The sequence below is a fragment of the Anneissia japonica genome, unplaced genomic scaffold, assembly GCF_011630105.1.
Source record: "Anneissia japonica isolate Jap-2015-1 unplaced genomic scaffold, ASM1163010v1 scaffold288008_len1385354_cov213, whole genome shotgun sequence".
Lineage (NCBI taxonomy): Eukaryota > Metazoa > Echinodermata > Crinoidea > Comatulida > Comatulidae > Anneissia > Anneissia japonica.
This window is the reverse complement of record NW_022720123.1, coordinates 1,361,695-1,378,648: the sequence shown is the minus strand read 5'-3', so window position 1 is coordinate 1,378,648 and position 16,954 is coordinate 1,361,695. Positions and strand designations below refer to the sequence as shown.

General features: G+C 34.7%; 2 protein-coding genes and 1 long non-coding RNA gene across 7 annotated transcripts in view; 2 read left to right on the top strand and 1 right to left on the bottom strand.

The window, feature by feature from the left end:
- Positions 1–7,480, top strand: part of LOC117111214 (fibropellin-1-like) — a 12,940-nt gene extending 5,460 nt beyond the window's left edge. The window contains exons 3-8 of the mRNA XM_033254107.1: positions 3–125; positions 637–759; positions 1,505–1,627; positions 4,969–5,097; positions 5,603–5,728; positions 6,349–7,480. Of these exons, the coding sequence (XP_033109998.1) occupies positions 3–125; positions 637–759; positions 1,505–1,627; positions 4,969–5,097; positions 5,603–5,728; positions 6,349–6,455 (731 nt within the window). The 3' untranslated portion in view covers positions 6,456–7,480. The remainder of the gene's footprint in view (positions 1–2; positions 126–636; positions 760–1,504; positions 1,628–4,968; positions 5,098–5,602; positions 5,729–6,348) is intronic.
- A 1,725-nt stretch (positions 7,481–9,205) lies between these two features.
- Positions 9,206–14,185, top strand: LOC117111212 (F-box/LRR-repeat protein 8-like). Of its 5 annotated transcripts, none has more exons than XM_033254102.1 (3): positions 9,206–10,435; positions 11,310–12,333; positions 12,718–14,185. In XM_033254102.1, the coding sequence occupies exons 1-3, from the start codon at positions 10,242–10,244 to the stop codon at positions 12,880–12,882; spliced, it is 1,383 nt and encodes a 460-aa protein (XP_033109993.1). In that variant the 5' UTR covers positions 9,206–10,241; the 3' UTR covers positions 12,883–14,185. The 5 variants fall into 5 exon arrangements, with proteins under 5 accessions (XP_033109993.1, XP_033109994.1, XP_033109995.1 ...); XM_033254103.1 differs by having other exon boundaries at positions 10,323–10,472; XM_033254104.1 differs by having other exon boundaries at positions 10,365–10,510.
- Positions 14,186–15,022: 837 nt separating this feature from the next.
- LOC117111215 lies at positions 15,023–16,954 on the bottom strand. Its single transcript, XR_004445840.1, has 2 exons — positions 16,913–16,954; positions 15,023–16,250 (listed from the first exon to the last, which is right to left on the bottom strand). It is a non-coding gene; the product is annotated as an uncharacterized LOC117111215 (long non-coding RNA).

Here is a 16,954-nt window from a genome sequence, read left to right as displayed (position 1 = left end):
AGCTGTTAATGCTTGTGCTAATAACCTCTGTCAGAATGGAGCAGCTTGTAATGCTGTTGCTGGTTCCTGTACTGATTATACCTGTACCTGTCCAGCTTGCTTCACTGGAACATTCTGTCAAACAGGTAGAGCAATTCCTTATAGTTGTCTAACAAGATTTGGATTTTTAGGAAGGGATGGACAACGAGAAGTGGCAATTTGAAAGCATTATCATGAAAAAATACAATTCAAGTACTTCGGGCCCTACCACTCTTGAGTCTTAGTTCCATTTTGAAATATTTTTTATATTGTATGGGTAATATATATTTTTTACTTTGCATTTTTCTAAAAGAAGGCACATATTAAACCTGTTGAAAATGTATCCTCATAAAAATGGTTAGTGGTTTTAAATTTTTTGTGGAGGGCTAGCCTTAAATAGTAGAATGTTATTTTATTGTTTATAAAATGTTTGTTTTTACCTCAAAATGCTTGTGATAACAGCCTCTATCAGAATGGAGCAGCTTGTAATGTTTGGATTTATTAGGGAGTATTGGACTACGAGAAGGTTTGGCAGTAGCATTTTGAAAGCATTATCATAGAGAAACAATTCAACTACATATTATTACTATATTGATTGTCCTTTTTTCTTTTCCACAGGTGTTGGTGCTTGTGCTAATCATATCTGTCAGAATGGAGGAGCATGTAATGCTGTTGCTGGTTCCTGCACTAATTATACCTGTACCTGTCCAGCTTGCTTCAATGAAACATTTTGTCAAACAGGTAGAGCAATTCATTATCCAGTCAGCCGTAGGCAGACTGGATTCTGCTTTCTTAGCATTCTTCTTATGATTACCCAGTCAGCTGCAGGCTCAACTCGTACATCAGGCTCATGTAGACATTTTTAAAATAGACCCTAAAGTATTTTAATGTAGCCACTAATAATAATTTAAAGTCTACTTCTGTCACAAATAACATAGCACAGTCTTGTCCTTTGCATTGGCATAATGCATGGGTCTTTATGATGTTCATGAATAAAGCGTCAAACGTCATTAAAGGGTCATCTTTCTTTTTGGCAATATTATTATAACTGAATAAAAAAACTGTTGAGTTCCCTGTTTCTATATTAAACGTTACTCAAACGTGTCGAATATATACTCTGAAGCAAATACGTGGGTCTCAACAAGTGTATACTTTTTATTGTGTATCCATCCTTCGTGCGTCACAAGTGCAGCAGCATACAACTTGTAAAAGATAAGCGCAGTGTGTGCGTGTACTGTTATGAATATTTAATGAGGGTCTTGTTTACTATATTAAGACATTCACCATTTGTGTGTTGATAGATGATCCAATTGAGCTCTGATTTACCAGGAATGATCTGACTGGGTTCATGTTCTGTTATTATTTCTAGTTATATCTGTTAAACAATGTTTGGATTTTTTAGAAAGTGGCATTAATTCAACTAGGCCTACATAGTATTACTATATTGATTTGTCTGAAGGTATTAACTTTTTTTTCTTTTCCATAGCTGTTAATGCTTGTGCTAATCATCTTTGCCAGAATGGAGCAGCATGTACTGCTGTTGCTGGTTCCTGCACTGATTATACCTGTACCTGTCCAGCTTGCTTCACTGGAAGATTTTGTACAACAGGTAGAGCAATTCCTTATGTTTTTCAAACAAGTTTTGGATTTTTTTGGATAGGTGGGGGAGGGGGGTGGAGGTTAGGTTGCAAAGAGAAGTTGCGGTTTGAAAGCATTATCCTGAAGAAATAAAATTCAAGTACTAATTTTTATATTGATTTGTCTGAACGTGTAAAGTTGTTTTTTTTTTCACAGTTGTTATATGCATTTGTCAATTGTAGTCCCGGCCTCGACCCTGGAACGCGACCTAGCGGGGACTTAGCCGGGGATGTAATTTCCGAAATGGTTACATGTGAAAGTCCTGGCCACCTCCCGGCAATGCAGGACATTGTTTTAACAAACATCCACGGCTAAGTTGCCACTACTTACCGCTGTAGTCCCGATATAATGCCCCGCTAATAAATGATTGGATGATAAGACTTACTTGAAGGTCTAGCCTAGGTCTGAATCAGAGAAACACATGAGAGCTAGGCAGGAGCTAGGCCAAGGAGATGAGCTTGCTTGATGGAAGCACTATGCATGCGTATCACTAAGCAGATTTACATGTAAGTTTGAAAAAGTGCGAAAAAAAAAAGGGGTGTATCGACAGATTGATCGTAGAAAAAGAAAACAATTGATTGATTGATTTAACGTGGGGCTGAGGTGCAAAAATTGTGATATATAGACCTCGAGGTGCCCGGAAATTTCACTCTCATACCTAAAAAGTCTTACTGGTAATTTATATCAACAATAAAATCAAACAATTATTTTTCTTAATATACTTTAGAGGGTGTGATCGCAGCATCTGCACCCCCACACCACCTGCATCCACCCCAGTGCAGTACTGTACCGTATTAGTTTTCTCCCTGTATAAATGTATTTCAATGTATCATGTACAGTACTATGATAAAATATGCCGCTATCCAGTTATAAATACACGTGAAAATTTGATATTGATAATTTAGGCCTACATTACATAAACAAGCCATTATAAAATAAATTTCAATCAACAGCAGATCATGTAATGTTATGTTATTAGATAATAGGACATAAAAGGCAACTGATACAAACATAGGCTTATATACATAAGAATATATTTTACCTAAATATATATAATTGTCTTGAAGTGTGCAAAAAGATAAATATAAAAAAAAATAATAGTATATACTCTATATGCTTGTATAAAAATTACGTATTAGATAAATAAATATAATATTTAGAAAAGGCCGTCCTCTGCAAGTCGAAAATGGCATCGCAAGCAGCCCACCTTTACCTTATTACCTGTAATTTTTATTGAAAAAAACACAAAAAAAAACCCGTTACAATTCTGTAATGAAAAATACGCTAGCTGCTCGTTCTTCCTCTCTATATATACTTTGATGACACTTATCAAAACTATGAACAATAAAGCATTGATTTAACACTTGTTCAGCCAACACAATCTAGAATCCAGACGGGTTCCTGTACTCTTCACTCTTATACCTGTCCAGCATGTTACTCTGGTGCTTCCTGTATAACAGGTAGAGCACTTCTATATCCATCACACAAGGTTTGGATTTTTAAGGAAAGAGTGGTAGAAGTGACAGTTTTGACAGCATGGGCTGGTTGTTATAAAGGCCTGTTTATACTTACAATGATAACGATAACAATAAAAAGCTAAAAATCAATTGTTCATATATAAAATAAAAGAAAAAGGAGAAGTATTCACAGTAGGACGATTCGATAACGATTTATCGTGTATACGATAACAAAATATTTTGGCAAATCAATTCAAATGACGTCATAATCATGGAAGAATGATAGTCGTTGCTACTACTATTGTTTTTATTGTAGGTCTTTTAAATTCTATCTGTCTTTTGAATATTCAATATTTTACATGTTCTATTGTATGTATGTTTGATCGAAGTTTATTTAACCACTTTAAGAGTTCTCCCCAACATGGACCCTTTCCAGTTCCCCACTGAAAAACTTTAGTTAAAGACTGGAAAGAGGAAAAAGGGAGTGCACCCATGAGTTCAGTGGTGATCCAGCAGTGGGAGAAAGGAGAGCTCGATTGTTTACCACTTATTTACACCAACCCCCTTCCCCATTGGTGGGTTTTGGGGGGGGGGTGTGTCTGGGGCCCTTGGGCAAAAAGAAAAAAAAAATTCTAGACCATACCTTTTCAGGACCATTGAGCTGAATTTTTTTTTTGATACAATAAGAAAATTAGAAGTTGGGAAAGCTCTTTCCCGCCATCTAGGAATCAAAATTTTCTTGGGGGAGGACTTCCGACCCCTTTTTATATTTGGGGTTCATCGATTCATGAAAAAAAGGATATGTATGCAACGTATGTATACCGGTACACACATAATAGCCTATTTACTGTAATAAGAATGAGAAAAAAATACCTGATCGTTTTGAAGTGGGAAAACCTTGAATTTTGAAGAATTAAAAAGTCGCTAAAAGACTCTTCAGAAATCGGGAAGCTCTTTTCCTGCCATTTAGAAATCAGCATTTTCCCTTGGAGAACACAAACCCGCCTTTATCTATCTTTGGGGTTCATTGATTCATGGAATTGTTTTCAGGGTGGGGGGAACTTTGAATTTTGAAGAGGGTCAGATGAAGACGATACTAGTATTAATATTCCAAACTACATTGAAAATGAATATGCAAGTGTTGACGATTTTATATCAAAATATTCTCTAAGTAAACAATTGAAAGAAAATGCTAGTATTTGTTAATGTTTACTGTTATATAAATTATCTAATTTATCATTATATATTTACAGTACCATAATATGACATTGATTTCATGTATTAATATTATTATTTTTTTGTTATATTTATTTATTTACTAATATACTTATCTATAGAATGATTCATTAGTCAATCAGTTGCTTAATGATTAAACACTTATTTGACTAATTAATATATTGATTGATTACTGTATTTATTTTTTATTTTTTTTATCAAAAGGGCACCACATTTTAAAGCTTTATTTGCTTGTTTGTGGTTGTCCTATTCCATTTAATTTCATTTGATGCATATGAATTATTCTGTTTTTAAATGTTACTTGATTTGGAATAAATTACTTTTGAATTGAATCGAATGAATTGTTTTCAAAAAGGGGAAAACCTTGAATTTTGAAGAACTTAAAAGCGCAGAAGTTGGAAAAGCTAATTTCCCGCCATTTAGGAATCAAAATTTTCCCGAGGAGGACTCCCAGACCCCCTTCAGCATACTTTTGTGGCATGGCCTGTGAGTTAAATTATATCATGGTTAATGTAATGTTTAAATAAATCTTTTGGGGGATTGCTTACTCATTACTGCAGCTGCTAAATTCCAATTATTAAAGTACTGTACAATAATTCCCATGCAATCCACATCTTAGGTGTGAGTGCTTGTGATAATCATCGTTGCCATGTTAATGCTACCTGTCTTGCTCTTGAAGTACCTGGTACCTGTTCTAACTACCTCTGTATGTGTCCTCCATGTTACTACGGTCAATACTGTGAAACAGGTAAACTCAGCACAACAAGCTATATCAAGTATGATAAAAACATTACTCAAACATTAATAGTTTATACTGGTGTATATCTTCATTGACTTTATGAATGTCGTTTTTGCCCTACCTGACATGTTTTCGCACCAAATGCTCAGTACGTTCCTAAATAATTACTGACACCCAGATATAGCCTGGCGCCATAACCATTAGTCTGCCGAGCTGGCGCTTAGTGATTTCGTGTTCAGTCCGACTCCCAAGCAGCAGCGAGTACTACAAAGCCAAGTTTGATGCGTCACGAATCAAATGTGAATGCACTGAGCATTCAGTACGATAACACTTCCCGTATTGTAAAAACGTCATTCTTATAAAATTTCCTGATTATTATTCAAACTGATTTAGCACTTAATTCTGATCATTTTGTTTTCTTTTGGTGTTGTTTAACAAAACCTGAGAATATATAGGTCCATTACAATTATTGTTTTCTATTTCATATTTGGTTTGTTATGTTCATTTCTGCTAGAACTGGTTGATATCTGTATGCACAGCAAATGTGTAAATGGAGGAACCTGTGTTGCTGATGCTGATAATTGTATTCTTTATACTTGTGATTGTCCTCCTTGTTTCACTGGTAGTCTCTGTCAAGTTGGTGAGCTATCTTGATTTTCATGGACAATACTCTTTATATATATTATGACTGCTTTCTGGTATAATATGTACAAAAACATTGTTGTAAATAAATATATAATATTTATATAATATATTGAAAGGTGTAAAAACATTGTTGTATCTAAATAAATTTACATTTTACAGCGGCTAGTTAGTCACGGACCACGCCATCTGACATGTAGGGGTGCAAGTGAGGGGGAAGGTATAATTCGAAAGGTGGGGGCAAAGTCCCAACGAGAGCAAAGTTGGCATGGTCAAGCATCGACTAAAATGTTTCAAAAGTGTCCAAAAAAAGAAAAAATTGACAATTGATGGGTTTCAGTGGCTTATTTAATCGGTTTTATATATATAGTTCACTACTATGTAGAAATACATGAATTTTTTTTCTCCCCAACAAATTGTGCTTTTTTTTTATGGGGGGTGGGGAGGGGAGAAGCGTCAAGAAAATTTTATGGGGCAAATACCCCTCTTTCCCCCGTAGTGTTGCCACTGAATTCAGCACAATGATGAATTAATAATAAAGATTTTTTTATTAGTTTTAGTAAAAATGAGTTAATACCAGGTCTGACTGTCATGAACTTTGTTTAATTTTTTTCGCAGCTGTTGCTGATTGTACATCAAGTTCCAACACAAACTGGCAACCTAACACTGTGGCTTTTATTATTCTCAACTGCATTTTGAAAACTTTATTTACGAATTACCATTGATATATGTATATATATCTGTATAGACTGCATTATATATAAAATACTCGGCCACAAATTAGTTGCAGCTTACTAACTTCACTGGTTTTGAGGAAATAATTAATGACCTCACTATTAGTATAAAATACTAATTCGTGTTTTTATTATTAACAATTACTACAGGATTTTTTTTTCACTCTTTTGTCACTCTATAGGCCTACTCCACTATATAACCTCCTGATTATAATATACAGTTATCACTAACTTAATTATGGTTTATTTTACATAAATAATATTATTGTAAAATTTTTGTTTTTATTATATATTTATATGTTGTTATTATTACCATATTATTATATTATTATTATTATTATTATTATTATTGTTGTTACTACTAGATTTATTGCAATTACCGTATATATTAATATAATATTATATTTATTTTTTATAGGAATTTACCAGGAATGATATGTTCCTTTGTACACTGTCAAACGTGAGAGAAACTAAAAATAATATCATGAACATAATTTCTAGTTATTATTATTTTGCCATATTATTTTATTATTTATTGTCTATATTATATTTTTATCACTTTTTAAAAATTAATTTTATAAGTTATATATTGGTGAAAATGTTCAATATTCTGTTGCAATTTTTATTATAAATGATTTAAAGAATTGTGGCAATTTTTCTATGCTATATTTCCATATTTTATTATTATTTTGCCATATTATTTTTATTGTCTATAATATTTTTATGGTTTTTATTATTAGAAATTATAATGGTGAAAATTCTTTTTAAAATTAAGTGCGCAAGTAACAAGTGAAAAGTCATAAATAATAATACGGACAATGTTTCCCTTCCTGCCGTGTTATGGTAGGCCTATACGCTCAGTATCCCAAATCCTTGTATTGCAAAAAAAAAACACGTCAGGTAGAGAAAAACATCGTTCATATTATGGTATTTGAATTAATTTGTTAACGTATAATTTGATAGGGCCTATTTGAATTTTTTTAAATACTATGCAATAAAGTTACAGTTTAACTACCGAACGTTTTACATATTTGTGTTCGCGGCTAGATTGCAGAAATTATCATCCTTATACAATCCCGAATATTGTGTGAAATCGTGATCCATGCCTACATGAAATTGATTGAAAGCTTAAAAAAGTTTAATAATTTTTTAACAAAATAATAAATTCGTAATTATAGCAGAGACGAATTAATGAAAATGTATGAATACAGAACACAAGCGTACACACTGCCATCGCATGCTAATTGTACCTAAAAATATCTAGACGTCTGTTTTTAGCATCTAGCCTACATTCCAATTTAATAGTAATAGTTCCAAGCAACTAGTACATAATTGGCCTAGGAAGGGAGTGAATTTTTCTGGCTTATTATATAGAAAGAAGCCCGAAATCGCCATTAACATGTGTGTATTTATAAATAATATTGAAACTATACTTTATTATCCATTTATTTGTCCAACAATAGTAGGCCTAGATCAAATAAAACAATGTTCCTAATATTTTGCTAACCTTCCTAAAAGTTGGTTGTTGTTGTAGTACTCATCGGGCTTAATACTAACCAGAAGATGTATAATACAGTATATTAACAATACTGAACTACACCAAAATGAAGTTCACGCCGCCACGCCCACCTCAGCCCTGCATGGCTGGTGTAAGTAATCGACCTCTCCTTTCACCCACTGCTGGATCACCACTGAACTCCACCTTTTTTTCCTCTTTCCTCTCTTTAACTAAAATTTTTCTCCCTCTTTTTTATTTTTCGGCTTGACTGACGAGGGGCACGGGCCCTAATGCCCCCCCCCCCGCTAAATCCGCCACTGAGTAGAACTAGGAAATTGTTTTAATTTAAAAATTATCGGGCTTAATACTAACCAGAAGATGTATAGCATCCAATCTAGCACTTCATACTTGTTGAGTTTGGTCAGCCTGGATCTTAAGCTCTGTCTCTGTATCAAAAGTTTTTTGACAAAATCTTGTGACATGCCTAAATATGGTCATGATGACATCGCATTATGACCATATATTGTCACGTCATGACTAACATGGGCATAAACAGTTTTTTTTTCAAAGAAAATTTGATAGTCTGGACTTGACAGGCTTTAGGTGCTCGAACCAATGAAAGGCTGTCTCTTATACACATCTAGATGTGTATAAGAGACAGGGGGTTAGGGTGGGTTCTCTAGCCGTGAGGTGTAGGGTCGAAGCCCCGATGGGGTCAGCGAAACCCCCAAAGTTGGATTGTTGGAGGACTCGTTCGGGAAATCGATGTGGGGGGGGGGTGGGTTTGTTGCCTGAACCATAACACCCCCCTCCCCCCTCAGCTACTTACCTGGTATATGGGGGAGGGTACACTTTTAGTCAAGTACATTTAGAGTGGTTGAAAAAAGACAGCCTTAAATGTAAACATTTACAATATGATCGTTATCTTCATCTTCATCATTGTAGTCATCATTATTTTTGTTTTTCTTTAAGTGCACATTTTCATTATCAGTTACACAAAAATCATTTTCTTGGTCAATATATCAAACCAATTATAGGCCTACACACATAAAGGAATAAGGCAATCACTTTGTCGGCGATAACTCAAACTCATGGAACATATTTTTCACATAAAACCGGGTAGTTTGTGGACGGATACTGTTTTAAAAAAAGGATAAATGTGGATAAAAAAGGTGAAGCCATATCCATAGAAATTGTATAATGTAGGCCTAAAGTGTACGCGTTGTATTCGTAAAATGTTACTGCAGTATTTTATGCATAAAACGATGTACTGTGAAATGAGGTTTTGTTAACAGATTGGAGCCATTTCACTATTTGATTAATGCTACCTGTAGGCCTATATATGGATCTCATCTTTTAAATGGACTCATCTTTTAAATATAAACTAAAAAATAAATAAATTTGACCTTCCTTTTAAAATTTGGACCAATCTTTTATCAATATTAATTGTAATTCTATTTGTAATTGTAATAATACTGACATTGATAATGGTAATTTACGGTAAAATATAGTACCTATATTCCATTTTAGCAGAATAAAAGGCAGTGGCGGCTCTAGGATATATTTTCTGGGTGGGTGGGGGGCCTAAGTTGTCCGACAGGGGTACGGGTTGACTAATGCTAATAATTTTCTCTGTGGCCAAAATGAATTCCCCTTAGTAACAGAAGTATCCCCTAGAAGAAGTACCGGTAACCCCTTAAAATTCAAAATTTAATTTTCATTTTTCAATTTGTCAAATTTAAGGAAGCATTTAATACACATCGCTTTGTAGGAAGTACCAACCCCAATTCACAGAAACCCAAAGGAAGAAATAAATAATCCTTTGTATAATTCAATGATTTACTATCAGTCAAAAGACAGGAAAATACCTCAAAATTCACATACTAAGTCTTTTTTCACCAATTTAAAGAGACATATACTACCGACTCATTGCAACCGATCGCAGCAGAGTGTAGTCTGACCAGAGGTTATTACTAAAATCCTTAAATTGATTGATAGAATCTAATAATCCTAATAATTTATTTTATTCTAATGAATGAGCTATTCATTTTTTTATAGATATTTTCCTATATTTTGACTGATATTACATCATTAAAAGCGAAAATGAAACTGTCAGCAGAAAGATGCTGTAACAACAATAAGCGAATTTTAAATCCAAATGAATTGGAAAAGGCAAAAAAAATTGTTAACCTATCAATAGCAGTCTGCACAGGTTAGTATTAGCCTTGAATTCCAGGTCTTAATTTTGGTTAGTAATTCTGTAATATATAATTCTTTTAATGCTATCAGTGCGCGCCATTCCAAATTTAATTGGCGTCCCATATTCTATTGTTCTCCAAATTAGCTCACTCGTTGATGGCGCTGCTCAGAATGCGGAAACGCTCGATACGCTCGAAACCGTAATTTGGTCGATCGTGGTGCAAAATGTAAACAGAAAGAGGGGCGTTCTTCATCGAGATTACGTACAAAGGAGGTTGCATAGCTTTGTTGACCTACATATCTGCATCGAAGTAAATTAGCTCTTAAAATATTTCGAGGATTTTCGGTTGTGTGTACATTAATAATACTAAATTATAGCTAACTAGGCTAGCCTAGCCGCTAGGCCTAGGCCTATCTGTAGCAGGCTCTAGGCCCCCTGGCCTGGGCCCTACCTAGGCCCTAGCTAGGCTAGTCTAGCCTAGGGCCTAGAAGTAGTAGTACAGTAGTACTAGGCCTAGCCTAGTCAGAGAGGATCTGGCTAGGCTCCCTACCCTAACTAGGGCTAGGAGTGCCTAGCTAGTAAGCATGGTCAAAGCGGCCGCGAGGCTAGGCGGCATTATTGGCTAGGCCTAGGCCCGAACTAACATTTGTTTAGCTTTTTTTAGTCCTACCAGATCCTACTGGGGACTATTAGGTTAGGCCTCTTGTAGTCTGCATAGTAACAACAGAAGATAGGCCAGGCCTATTTTATTATTATTATTAAAGAATGCACAGTCTACGTACTAAGCATCTCAGACACAAATGTCACCAGTTTCGTCCCCGTAGCCTAGCTAGGCCTAACTGAAGTAACAGTACAAAAAGAGTTCTACATTGCAGCTGACCTTGTTTGCGGGCAAAATGGTCCTACACTGCTAGGCGTAGGCAACAAGGCTAAAATTATAGCAGAGGCTAGGTCTCTGTTCTCTTCAGTACCTACACGCGAGAAAGGAAGTACTGGTGGTCGTTTCAAACCCACCTGGTAAAGCTTTATTACTAATAACGGTGCCTTTTTGTACTTTGTACCTCACCTCCCTGCTTCTACAATGTGTTCAATCTGATCAAAATGTTATATGAAGCAATCTTTCATATCTTCATTTATTTCTTTCTAGGATGGATTATTCTGGTATCTCCTGGTCAACTCTTCCAGAGCATATTCTAGTCACAATCTTTTCCTATCTACCAATCAGCGATCGATTTCATGCTGCAGTTGTCTGCAAGGGTTGGCAAGACTCTTTCAATTCTCCTTACCTCTGGCATTCATTCAAGTTCTCATTCATTCAGCCGTCAGATTCAATTCAACTGAAATTCTTGGAGAAATACGGAAGACATCTAAGACATGTTGAGATATCCTGCGACCAGACACAACAAGAGAACTGTAGCCAATCATGTCAAGTTCTTACTCATTTAGCTCGAACCAATGAAAGGAGACTTGAATCTATCGCTGTCCACTTTATCAAAGAAAATCCATTATTTTTTCGAGGAGATCTGTTTCTATGTAGTCTGGCAGAATTATTTGGACCTACTGATCCAAAGACAGATGTTGTAAATACACTTAAATCAGTGATCCTAGCGCGACTAGCTGTGACTTTTGAAGATGTTCTTTTAAATCTATTAGCAGATAATCACAGCACCATCCACACACTCAACATACAAAATGTCTCACTCACGTGTTCAATTTCTTCACATTGCATGTTGAACTTTGTTGAGAAATGCCGTCAATTGCAAAGGCTCAGCTGCCACTACAAAAGCCTCTCAAAAGATGTGTTTGAAGCTCTTGCAACACCCAAACGAAAACCATTAAAATTCCTCTCAATCGCGTGCACACGCGAGAATAAGTACCACATGGAAATTCCAGAAAGTTCTTGGGAATCTCTAGTGCAGGTGTCACCGGATCTTGTTGTCAATATGAAATTTGATCACACAATCGAGAAACATCGCATTAGAAGAATTCTGTGTTATGTGATTCCATTGACTCAGTTGTCAATGACAACAATGACGGAACTTCATGAAGAGGTTCAGTTGGCTGCTGATTTCTTCCATGCGACACTGGAGAAGCTTGTAATCACAACCAAAGGAAGTCCAGATCTGAAGAGGGAGCTGTTAAGGCTTGTTTCCATGTCATCAAATTTAAAGGTACTGGTCAGTCAATCAATCAACTAAATGCTTATTTAGTCTTTTTAACTTTACTAACAAGTTAACTGGCCATTTTAATACTTTTTATCTGTTATTTTTGTTTTTATTAGTCTAATTATTGTTCGTTAATAATATGTTATTTCTTTTATCATATTTTTTTTTATTATCTTCAAAGAAATGTGTAAATATAAAAATGATCAATAATATTTTAATTATTTCAAGCAGTACTTCTCTTGAGGCATAAGTTATATCTGTGAGAAAACCCCTGGAATTTATTGGATCTGCAGTTTTTTGTTTAAATCTCATATCTTTACCACCTCCTCATTGAAAAAATGATCAAATATCTGAACTATTGCAATTATATATTTTTTATTTATAATTCAGGTGCTCCATTGCTTCTGTGCCCTTGACCCTGAAACAATTTCCCGAATTCAAGTGCTCCGGCCACAATTAACTGATACCATTTTAAGGACAGCTGAGGAGTTTGAAGAGGAAGGAAGGACGTTGATTGGACGGGAGGCTACTAGCTCTATCATAATGGGCCCCTGAGTTGAACCTCAGTAATTTGTAAACATTAAACATTCATCAGTCCAATTACTGTTGACATCACCACAACGACAACAAAGGCTCACATTTTTACCGCAAGCACTCATTTTTTTTGTATTTTTTAATGAGTGCAAATAAAAAAAATTACTAGTTTCTTGTCCCATCCATTTTCTCTGCTTCACCACCAAAATGGGGATATGTATGGTATGAATCATGTCTGCCTTCAATGTGTCTACTTGGAAAAAGTAGTACAGTAGTTGTTTCCCATCGACCATCTTGGGGAAAAAAGTGCTCTCATTCTTTTTTTCTTTTTTTTCAAAATAGTAGGATAAGAAACTACTTTTTTTTTTTACGTGGCCTTTTGGTGAAATTAATTTACTTTTAATTTTTTTCTCACCCTCCTGAAGATGCCATATCAGTTGTGATTTAATTGATCACAGTTGTTTTATTTGAAACAGTTTTCAAATAGTGCTAATTGATTTTTGCACACTTTTTAAGTTTTTAAAACTACATCCAACATGGCCACTGATAATGTTAACACAATCTGTACTTTTTTTTTATTCCTATGCAATAAGAATTCTTAGTAATTACAGTGGTGGGTGTATTACCTATGTTGTGAGATGCTGAGCTTTACTGTAAAAAATTTATTTTTGTGAAATTTTTTATTGTGAATGATTGCATTGTTGCAATCAGATGAATTTTCATATGCTCGCAAAATTTAACTTGAATATGAGATGCATTGTTAAAACCAAAATGATATTTCAATAGATTTACTATGTTTGAATTTGTTAAAATATAGAGCTCAGTTGCTGGTGTACTGTGCTGAAAACTGTGAATTTAGAGTGTAAATGTGCTAAAAACAAGAAGCAGAATACCAAAGCGTACTTGAATATCAATCTGAAATTATACATAAATTAAGTTTATTGGAGTAACAACACTCCCAAACAAAGTGCCTTACAATTGAAAAAAAAATTCCATCTAAACTACCTTCCACGACACCAATCATGTAACAGAACATGTCTCTAACTGATGCTTTACAAAAAGATGTATTTAACCCACAGTTTATATTATTTATAGAATGTATTGAAAAACAAAATTATCAAAAAGGATTTTTGTTTGTAGTGTTGTGTTGAATGATTGAATTGAATGAAGCACCATTGATACTACAATTAGTGGCAATGAATATAGGAAATACAATATATTTATAATGGTAATATTTGTTATATTATGTAGAAGGAATGTCATTTTAACATTAGTGTTTTTGAGGTTTATCAAGAATCAAAAGCCAATATGTATTCAGGAAAAATGAGTTCACACTAGTTTAATGTAAAAAATATTTGCCCATATATGGGCATGGTGATTTCATATACCCATATATGGGCAAGTCACAGGTATGTGTCACATATTTTACTTATTTATTTAATAGTGCCTTTTCAGATACAAAACACTCCATCATGCACAATGTGCAACCTCCTCCACTCACTGGAGTGTACCCTTCCAACTTCATATGATTCCAAATCATTCATCTTCTACCAGGACCGGATTTATCAATCTCAGCTTAGCAAATGTCTGAAGTCAAAAAAGTTAAGATGTCCCTAATAAATATCTTAAGCTGATTTATTAAACCATGTTAGCAAAACCTTGGCTTAAAAATCGTCTTAGATGGCACTTCCGTACAATTGACTTCCTAATTTTAAGCAGTTTTTAAAGTAAGCAATATTGATAAATTTGACTTAAGCAAAAAAATGGACTTAAGACAAATTTAAGCTGATTTTTAGTTTGATAAGTCTGGCCCCAGGTACCCATTTGTGCTCCAGAGTAAAGAGAGGTAAGCATACTGTAATATAAAGTGTCTTTCCAAAAGGCCAACTCAGACAGCGTCGTACACAAAGAGTTTGATGAGCAAAGGTCTTGAACCCATGACCTCTTGTTTAAAAGCCAATTTCTGCATAACTTAATACTGTGTACAGAGCATTAGTTAGCATTGCCGCATGTGAGCTACGGTCAGTGGCGTATCTTGGAGTTTTGAAATGGGGGTGCTGATGTGGGCCCGAAGGTGAAGTGTGGGGGTGCTCGATGACCAGTTGAGGGGCTCAATTCGCAAAATAATGTGATTTTGAACTACTTTACCATGATTTTTTTGGGGGGTGGGGGGAGACTAGGTGTGCGAGTAATTTTTTGGGGACGTGTGTTCCCCCCTTTACGCACTCCCTTAGATACGTCACTGGCTACGGTACCTATGATGTGATTTGTTCCACATGATGTAACTATATATGGGCATGAATGAACTGCAATGTAGACATAGTGAACTGCATGTTTTATAGTTGATTAAACCTCCTTTTAGTGCAAAGTTACTTATATGGAATATAGTATAATTTAGTGCAATCAAAACATCCATATTGTTCAATGATTTTTGTACCTCTTTTATATACATGGTGAGTTAAAACAGTTAATAATTAGAAAGATTATATATTTATATGTGATTTTAAAAAATGGTTTTTTGTAGTCCTACTTGTATAGCTATAATTTACATAATGATACTATGCAAAGCTTTATTACACTACAATATACGTAACATGTGTTCCACCTACCGAGATGGTAGGTTTTTATTTATTAGAAAATAGACCACAATACATTTTATATACCCACAAGGTTAGTCTTATGTAAAATTTAATGAGTACAGGAGACTATGTAAAGAACACTTCTGCCACAGAAGTTTTCGTACTAAAAAAGAAGTTCATCAAATCTATTTGACGTCATTAATCAATATCACTATGCTACGTCCAAGCTTTACCATTATATGGAATTGTTAAAAATGGTTTAATGAGATTTAGATAAAAACTGATTTATTTTGGTCTCTTTCTCGGAAAGTTGATAACTGATAATTTTTTTTTCACATGCGCAATTCCATGTTATATTTGAATTTTTAAGTATTGTTTTCGGATAGGTTGTTTTTAGGTGATAGTAGAGCATGATGAGAAAGCGAGAAACGTATGTACAATAATTAGCTCAGTCATGTCATAGCATTTATAGTTTCCCTCAAAATAATATCAGAATAAATTTGGAATGTTCACTCTGTTGTGTGTCAGTGTAAATTAAATTACGTATATGGAACGCCAAATGGACTTGACTTTGTGGTTTGTCATTTTGGCGTTCCATATACTTATACTTGAAGTACTGTAGCTTTGCAACGTTTATGTGTCGTGTCTTGAAGTTACATACTGACATCGCCTGGTCGCATGACAATGCAAACTTTATCAGTAGTCTGGTTTATAATCTGGAGCTCTTGAGCGTTTATTGCTGTCCTTCCATTTTATCCACGCGTAATATGTGCCGCCTCCATAAGTTACCATAGCAATGAACCCAAAAACCTGTTGATAAACATAAAACCTTTCAAATAGGCGTTTAAAAATGGTTTATTCAATCGATGGTTTTAGTTATTTATTTACTCAAATTCAGCTCAACATGAAATAAACAAATGAAAGCTAGGTGGAGGAAATCAGGCAAATGTAGGCCTACATTTTCCAGTTCATTCACCTGAACATAAAAAACAAAGCAAAATATAACATTAGAGTAAAAGTAAATAAAATATATATAAATTGTACGCATTAATTTAATTATAAAATTTACAAAGTGAATATCTTTGTACTGGAATATCAGGGAGGTTTCGAAATCTTACAAAAACTAAATCAATACGGCTACGTCATCAGATGCTTAGTTAATTCATTTCCTACAGTAGCATATTTGTCACAACGTAGGCCTAGGTCATCCATGCCTTTTACACGCTCGTGTATGTATTGTCAAGAATGTTTTCGGCAAAAATGACGATAATGAAAGATGACGTATTCGTTATCGTTTTCGTAATGAGGGTTTGAAAGGGAGAGACCGACAATAATTGAAATACGAAAGGACAGATGGACGGAGGATGTAGAGCCATTGAGGAGAGCATGCGCACGTGAGTTGTAAGCTAACATCAAAGTCTACAAAGTGTCACATTCAATGGGGCTATGACATATATATTAGTCTTACTCACCCCTGCAACTATCATCAGTGGCTTCAACGGACTGATAATAAC

Bases quoted from the DNA above. Each gene is read 5' to 3' on its own strand.
- LOC117111212 (XM_033254102.1), top strand. From the start codon at position 10,242: ATGCTATCAGTGCGCGCCATTCCAAATTTAATTGGCGTCCCATATTCT. The intron at 10,436-11,309 runs GTTGCATAGCTT...ATTTCTTTCTAG, and splicing joins CGAGATTACGTACAAAGGAG to GATGGATTATTCTGGTATCT. The intron at 12,334-12,717 runs GTACTGGTCAGT...TTTATAATTCAG, and splicing joins CCATGTCATCAAATTTAAAG to GTGCTCCATTGCTTCTGTGC.